The 8,558-nt window shown below is 32.9% G+C and overlaps 1 protein-coding gene across 1 annotated transcript; it reads left to right on the top strand.

The window, feature by feature from the left end:
- The first annotated feature begins 5,480 nt into the window (after positions 1-5,480).
- LOC107483869 (uncharacterized) lies at positions 5,481-7,714 on the top strand. Its single transcript, XM_021140286.2, has 4 exons — positions 5,481-5,679; positions 6,414-6,566; positions 6,654-6,881; positions 7,316-7,714. The coding sequence occupies exons 1-4, from the start codon at positions 5,485-5,487 to the stop codon at positions 7,712-7,714; spliced, it is 975 nt and encodes a 324-aa protein (XP_020995945.2). The 5' UTR covers positions 5,481-5,484.
- Positions 7,715-8,558: the final 844 nt, after the last annotated feature.

Below are 8,558 nucleotides of genomic sequence, written 5' to 3'. Positions count from 1 at the left end.
AGGAGTTGTGGGAAGTCGAGGTGGAAACATATGATGTATCAAAAAATGAAACCTTCCAAATGTTTGCAGCTCTCATGTGGACAAATAAGCGATTTCCTGGCTTACGCAATGCTATCTGGTTGGAGTATAAAAGGGAAGCTAGTTTTCCCTTGTTGTAACCATGGGACTTGTTCTAACTATCTTACATATAGTCGCAAGACATGCTACATGGGTTATCGTACCTTTTTGCCCGAGGATCATCCATGGAGAGCTAACAAGAGATCTTTCAATGAAAAAGTAGAACATAGGCATGCTCCACCATTATTGTCGGGTACTGAAGCTTTAAGTCAGTTGGAGTCTATGGAAAATTCATTTGAGAAACTAAAACCAAAGAAAGATGGTCCATGGAAGAAGAGGTTAATATTCTTTGATTTACCTTATTGGCAGTATAACATATCATAACACAATCTAAATGTGATGAACATAGAAAAGAACATAGTTGATATTATTCTTGAAACTCTCTTGGATATTTCTAGCAAGACAAAAAATCACACAAATGCTTGATATGACTTGCAAGAAATGGGCATTCGAAAGAACCTTTACCCTAAGAAAACAAATGGCAGAAAAAAGATGATGTTGGCAAAGGCATGCAACTCAATTACTAATGCTAAAAAGTCAATTTTTTGTGACGTCTTAAAGACAGCAAAGTTGCTAGATAGCTCTGCTTCAAATATTTCTTGGTGTGTGAACCTTTTGGAGAGAAGAATATCTGGTTATTAGACTCATGATGCTCATTTCATGCTTCACTATTTGTTACAAATTCCTATTAAAGGAATACTTCCAGATCAAGTTACAGTTCCTTTTATTCGACTTGGCTCATTTTTTTGTCAGTTGTGTCAAAAATCTATCACATTACAAGAGAAAGATCAATTAGAAGAGGATATTGTCACAACATTATGCTAATTAGAGAGGATCTTTCCTTCTTCTTTCTTCGACATAATGATTCATTTGCCTGTTCATTTGGCTAATGAAGTGAGATTGGGAAGTCCAGTTCAATTTCGGTAGATGTATCCTCCAGAAAGATACATGTATCTTTTGAAGTCATATGATCGAAATAAAAGTCATCCTGAAGGATCTATTGCAGAGGCATATTTGGTTAAATAATGTTTGACATTTTGCTCACGTTACTTACATGCTGGTCTTCAAACAAAATTGAACAGACAATCCAAAAATAATGATGAACCTAATAATTCTGTGATGGAACCTACAGATGAATTTTCTAATCTATTTACAAAAAGAGGTGATCCTTTGGGTGAAAAGAAAGGTGAACCTTTTCTACTTGATGATAAGTCTCAAGAGCAAGTTCATAGCTACATATTATTGAATTGTGACCAAATAGACGAATATGTTAGGTAAACAATACTAATTCTACTATATTTTGATATTTTAATTAAAAATTATGATAGGTCTGTCTTATACTTACAAATATCATACTTTTGGGTTTAGTGAGCATGAGACTTATCAACAAAAAACAAGATGGATGAGAGCTAAGAACCATAGCAAAAACTTTCTTACATGGTTTAAAGCACGTGTTTTGTGGCATGATGTTCCAAATTGGATAAAAGAGCTCTCTAGAGGACCAACCCAATGTGCAAAAAGATATTATGGTTATTTTATTAATGGATATAGATTTTACACTAGGCAATGTGAGGTAAGACGCAAGACACAAAATAGTAGTGTTACGTTAGTTGCATTGACGACAAGCTTTGCATGCACAAAGGATGCAAATCCAATTCATGAAAATGTTTCTTATTATGGCAGAGGAAATGATATCATTGAGTTGGACTACTATAAAAATTTTAAGGTTACATTGTTCAAATGTGATTGGTATGAGGCTAAGGAGGATGTTTATGGTTCGACATATGTATATTTTAACAAAAAGTGCTATTAGGAAAAGTCTTTTGTATTGGCATGTTAAGTGCCCTAATGCTTCTATGTGCAAGATGCATTCGATAAAAATAAATATTATGTAACGAAGATTGTTCTAAGGGACTTATTTAACATAAGTGATCAAGTTGATATTGATGCTAAAGCTACTTATGAAAATGAGCCATTTGATAATTCGACAGTTCCTTCCATACCTAATGATGATGGTGAAGTAGACTTGGTAAGAAATGATTTGAATGAATTTCTCATCAATATTGCGAAAGAAGTCTATTTTCCCTAAGGGGGTGTGTGGTTGGAGGAATATTAGAGCATTCCCAGGAATGTTTAGATGGGAATATCTTATTCTCATGTTTGTTTCAAAGTTTTAAAATATATTCCCAGGCAAGTTTTATTCCTTGGAATCAAAATCCCACTGATTTAATTCCCATCTCCCCCCTGGTTATCTTTGATTCCAATGGGAAGGGAATGTGTATAACAAAGTAAAAAGACCAAAATACCCTTGTTAATTTCACTCCAACCCTTCTTTTCAGATTTTTTCCAATTCATTTCAAACAAAATGAAACCCTAGCAGAGAGCCCTCCTCCACGAAAACCAATCCTTAACGAGGCTTTTCTTCAAATTCACAGAGGTTCCACCGGCGTCGGCGCCGCCTCGCCGCCGATTTGGATTTGCATGGCCACCACGCTTCTTATTCTAGAAGGAAATCGTTCTCGTTCATGTTCGTCATCACAGCTCATCTCGGTTCACCGCCACTGCGTTTTCGCCGCCATCATCGCAACTCTGTTCAGATCCTCTGCGTTGTGTGGTTGTGCGTGGCCTCTCTCCTCCGTCTGAGCTCGGTTGCTCGCGCGTCTCTCGCCTCTGCGTCTGCTCGAGTTGTGCTTCGTGTTCGTGTTGTCTCCCTCGCCTCTCTCCCTCCTCGCATCTTCCTGTTCCTGTTCATCTTTTTTAAGAACAGGTTTGTTCTAGGTTTGAAATATTATTAACTTAATTTGTTTGGAATTGGAATGTGATTTCAGTTTCAGTTCTGAGCTCATTGATTATAGTATTTGATTAATATCTTGCTTTGATTAGGGCTAATACTTCTTTCTGTCTACTCATTCCTGTTTTTATGATAATGATTCATGTTTGAAAGGATTTTTAGAAAAAAAAACATCAATTCAATTTGTGAATAAGTTATATGATTCTGCTGGCTGTGATATTTTGTTATGTGAAACAAGTTTTTTTTTATAAATATTAGTTATGTTTTTGTCAGGAGTATGTGCATTGAGTTGCATGATGGAGATTTTCTCCAATGTTGTGTTTGAGAGTTTGCTACTATGGTTGTTATTTTTTGGACCATGCTTGATTGAGGGATTTCTTTGGACTTGTGTTGTATGCATTTGATTTCCAGTTGTGAAGCAAAAGAAGATTTTTTATCAGGCAAAAGAATTATTAATCCTGCTCTTGATATCATGCGAGCTTCAACAAGTAAACATAATTATGAGTGAAATGAAATGATGAATCATCAATGTAATATAACTATCTCATTAAATTTTGACTTGACTGTCCAATTTGCAATTTGTATCTCTAATAAGTACTCTTCCTTAATTTGAGTCAGAGTTTGCATTTTAGTTTAGTTGGTTCCAAGTCATTGTTATTGCATCATCATATAAATGACTCACTACTCAAGTCAAGCCATAGATTTAATATAAACCATAATTCGCACCAATACCATCTTTCACTTCTTTTATTTCGTATTAACATTTCTTTCCTATGAACAGAAGTTTTTTTGTTTTCACAATTCGCACCAACACCATCTTTCAACAAGAAATTATAGTTGTTGCTGCTTCTAATTGAGCATTTTTTCTTATTGGTATGTTGATGTTTCCTTCTCTTTCTCTCTTTTCAGTTTTGCTTTGATGATTTGATATGTGAGAATTTTAGATTGGTTGGAGTTTTATGTCAAGCTTTCTCTTTCTCTTTTTTAAAGTGAACTAAAGAACAAACAGATTCATAGTTTAAATCTGAGGTTCCACTTAAAAGAAAAAGTTCCATTTTAACGGAGAGATTGGTTGTGGTATTCTTTAGTTTTTTCATGAAACAAGAAGCTGAATTTGCATCTTATAAGCCAAGTAGCTGTCCGATCTATGTTTTTGCTTCACATTTGAAAAGATTCAGATACTGTGCTTATAGTTTTATATCACAGAGTATTACACTGGTAGATCCACTGTCTGCTCATAATGCTTTTGCTGATATCACTCTGTGAAAATGTGAGAAGGACACACAAACAGGACTTCATGCTTTTCTACTTCTCAAACAATTAAATCAAGTGAAGTATATCAAATTTGAGGGTTCTGAGGTAGACTTCTTCTCAAAAACCTCTTTTAACTTAGTGTTGACAACTTGACATGAAGGCCATATTGTATGTTATATAGTTTATCTTTGTAGTTTCTTTTGTAAAATATTGTTTTGTTTGGAATTGATTTTGTGAACATGAGCTGGAGCAAAAGCTTGTTTTGTATTAGATTTTATGAACATGAGTTGCTTTATTTCTTTCTTTGCTGAATAATTAATTGGTAAGACATGCATGATGCACTTTTTTTAAGACGATTTAGTTTGAGACACATTAGCACTTGTCCATCAATATACTTGGTCTTCATCCTTTCTTACACATTAGCACTATTGTCCCTTAGAATGCTAATTAAATATGTCCATCAATATACTTGGTCTGGATTTTGGTTCATAGTTATGTTATAATTTTGGATGAAATGTTTGTTGGATTAAAATGGTAATGGACATGAATGCTGGTTAAGCAGGGTAAAGCATATTTAATGGATCAAACTATTGTTGGATGTTCTGTGCATGCTCCATATTTCATGATTTGATTTGTCAAAATGTGATTTGTTTTATGTTGAAGCTTACATTTGCAGCAACATAAAAACTTCTTTTTCATACATTCCATGTTTTATGATTCTGTTTTGTCAAGTTGTAACTTGTTTATTGTTGGGACTTTACTTATATTTGGAGCAACACGGAAATGTCTTTTTCATATGTTCTTATCTTTGGGGGTAAGAATTAAATAAATTGACAGTATTTCCCAGGTTATTCATTTTGTTATCAGCACCAATTTGTTAATATCTCACTTTTTCGGTTATAGTTTACTCTCTTGTGAATGTAGATGGAATGTACTCCCTTTTTGATGCATTCAATGGAATTTTCTTTTCCTAGGTTAAGGCTGTGTATGACTGCATTATCTAAGGAATTTTTTGGATGCTGCAGTAGTGCTTACTAGTTTCTAAAATTTTCCATGGATTGTTAATTGTTTTTTGGACTTGGAAAAAGAAAAGTACAAAAAAAAACCTGTTTTATTTCCTTGTTAACCTTTTATGCAATGGGTGTGTTTCTTTTGGGGCTTATGCAATGGCCTTTTATATCACTATGTTCTAATTGCAAATGGGATTGCAGTGATTCTGTGATTGACCTTTAATTATTGTTCTTTTCATACTTGTGTGATTCCTTGCTTCAAGATGATGAAAAATTATCTTGTGTTATTTTCTGCTTATTAGTCTATAGAAAATGGAAGAGAATACTCGACCTAATTCAAAGCAAACTAAGCGTCAATGGACGCCACACGAAGATGCAAAATTAGTTGAGTGTTTGGTGGAGCTTGCAACTACTTCTTGGAAGTGTGACAATGGCACGTTTAAATCCGGTTATGGAAAACATTTGGAAAAAATGCTGCATGAAAAAATCCCTGGATGTGATCTTAAGGTACAATTTTTTTACATAATACTTGTTTTCTTTGTTTACAATTCTATATTTGTGTTATAATTGTATAGCTTACAAAATATTTATGCTTCTATATTGGGATGTTTTACTACTGTGCTCTCATTGATCTGTTCTCTGGGTTGGGTTGTAGTCCAGCCCAAAACCGTGACAAAAAAAATGGCATTTTCAACTGGAACTATTGAACTAAGTTCTTCAACAGAAAATTTGTTCATAGACAAGGCTTGAATTTAAAACTATTTAATGAAAATTAATTACATTTCATTTGAGCTAATCATGTTGGTGCTTCAGTATTTTATATTTTTTACTTGGAACAGATTAAAATAGATAAAATAAATAAAATAAAAAATCCCTTGTTATTTAATTAAGAGTATATTTCCAGTTCTCTTGTAATTTTTTTCTTCTTGAAAATCTGAATGGTGAACCAGGCAACCAGGCCAGACTGTATTCTTTACCTCGTTATTAGTAAGTGGTTAGAAGAGTTTGATTAAACTGTCAAAAAAAATCGAAGAAAAGAGAAAAGTTTAAGACTTTAAGTCATGGTAGACTATTTTATGATTATTTTAGATTCTGTATGCAAAAACTAAATGATTATTACTGCTCCATACATTCACTATATTTAGTTATGCTTCGATGAATTGTGGTGTCATTGTATTAAAATTCAGTTTATTGAATTTAATTTGAGTAGTAATAATTTTAAATTGTTTTGCTATGTTTAGGCTAATCCACACATTGAATCAAGGGTGAAATTGCTAAAAAGACAATATTTTGCAATAGTTGAGATGATGGGCACAGCTGGGAGTGGATTTGGTTGGAATGACAAAGATAAAATGATTGTGGTGGAGCGACAAATTTTCAATGAATGGAAGAGTGTAAATTCTAAATAACTTTCTTAATACAAGTTTATTTATCTTAAGTTTTTTAATATTAATTGCTTATTTATTTTCTTTTAATTTCAGTCCCATCCTAATGCTAATGGCCTCTATAATAAACCATTTCCACATTTTGAGGAGTTGGGAATAGCATTTGGTAGAGATAGGGCTCAAGGAGGCAATGCAGAAAATGTAACTCAAGCAGTTGCTACAATGGAGGCTGAGCGCGAAGCAACCTTGAGTGATCGGCTAGTGAATGAAAACACCCAAGTAAATTTGGAAGAGACCGAAATGGAATATGAAGCTGATTCTCAGGTACGTAAGCAATTGACTCTAATTCATGTACATAAATTCACTTATTGTTGATCCTACTACTGTGTATTTTCTTGGATTTTGGAGTGATTCTTCATTAGTTCATTTACTTTAATTTGTGCCTGTGACTAGCCTTAACTATTCCCATCATGTTGAGCATTTAGATAGAAATACTGATCTTCATTTCTGTGGAGTATAATAACAAAGAAAAAAAGGATATGAATGTATTATGCAAACAGAATTAGAATCAGGGTAGTTAATATTCTATTAGGTTCTGTTTAGTTAGTTAATGTTGTTAGTCTTGGTGGCCAAGGCAGAGATAATGCTTATATATACAAGTGTAGAGCATGTATAATCAGTTAGGCTACTTGTTCTTCATTTCTATCAATATTGAATAATCTTCTGATGTTCCTGCTGGTGTTGCTTTCAATTTTTAGGAGCCTCCAACTCCTGGTGTTCCTGTTGCTCCCGGTGCTTCTGCTGCTCCTAGTTCTTCTGCTGCTCCTAGTGCTTCATATATAGAAAGAAATAAAAGAAAAAGAGGGAGCAAAAGTGAGGAAGTGATTGACATAGTAGTAGAATCAATGAGAGATATGAAAGGTGCTTATCAAGAACACACAGCCGTTTTAGTTGATATGGTTTCTTGTTTTAAGCATGAGAAAGAAGGAGCTGAGCGCAGAATGAAGCTAATGGCACTGTTGAGAGATGTTCCTGGTTTGAGCGGTGATGATAGAATGAAGGCTGGCCTTAGCATTCTAAGGGACAATAGTCTGATCGACATGGTGTTCCAACTTCAACCGGAGGAACTTTTGCCATTTTTGAAGAAATTGCTTTAAATATTGCTATTTTTTAATTTTTATTGAACATTATAGTGACTTGATAGGAAGACATTTGTGCCAATTGTTGCTGTTGTTTTGTGAGGAATATAAGCAGCTAAAACCCTAGTTCCTGGTGCCATTATATCAGGTTTTAAGATCCATGGAAACTAGTTAAAGTTCCTCTTGAACTATAATGTGCAGCAACTAGTGATTGCTTGATTCCAAGAAATGTTTGTTGAAAATTGATGGTGACTTTTGGATTTTTGTTGTTTTGTGCATAATTGATCACAGATTTTAAATTTAGAGTTAATAATAATTTAACTAAAGATATTTGTTATTAGGGGTATTTTAGTAAATTTAAAAAAAAATAGAATCAATAATAATTTTAACTACAGATATTTGTTATTAGGGGTATTTTAGTAAATTTAAAAAAATTTAGAGTCAATAATAATTTAACTTGACATATTTGTTATTAGGGGTATTTTAGTAAAAAATTTAGAGTCAATAATAATTTAACTAAACATATTTGTTATTGGGGGTATTTTAGTAAATTTAAAAAAATTAGAATCAATAATAATTTTAACTAAAAATATTTATTATTAGAGGTATTTTAGTAAATTTAAAAAATATTTAACTTTTAGTCATTAATATTTTAATTTGAATGATTAAGGGTAATTTTGACATATTACATAATATGACCAAGATATTTAAACTCAACCAAACAAAAATTTAATCATTCCTAGGATTATTATATAATATTCCAATGTATTAAATTTTACAACCAAATATGGGAATCATATATTCCAAGTAATCTCATTCCTAGGAATATAATGCCTAGGAATGAGATTACTTGGTAATAAAG

Source organism: Arachis duranensis, chromosome 4 (assembly GCF_000817695.3).
Source record: "Arachis duranensis cultivar V14167 chromosome 4, aradu.V14167.gnm2.J7QH, whole genome shotgun sequence".
NCBI classification, from domain to species: Eukaryota; Viridiplantae; Streptophyta; class Magnoliopsida; order Fabales; family Fabaceae; genus Arachis; species Arachis duranensis.
The sequence above is the reverse complement of the archived record's forward strand: the minus strand, read 5'-3'. Positions and strand labels throughout refer to the sequence as shown.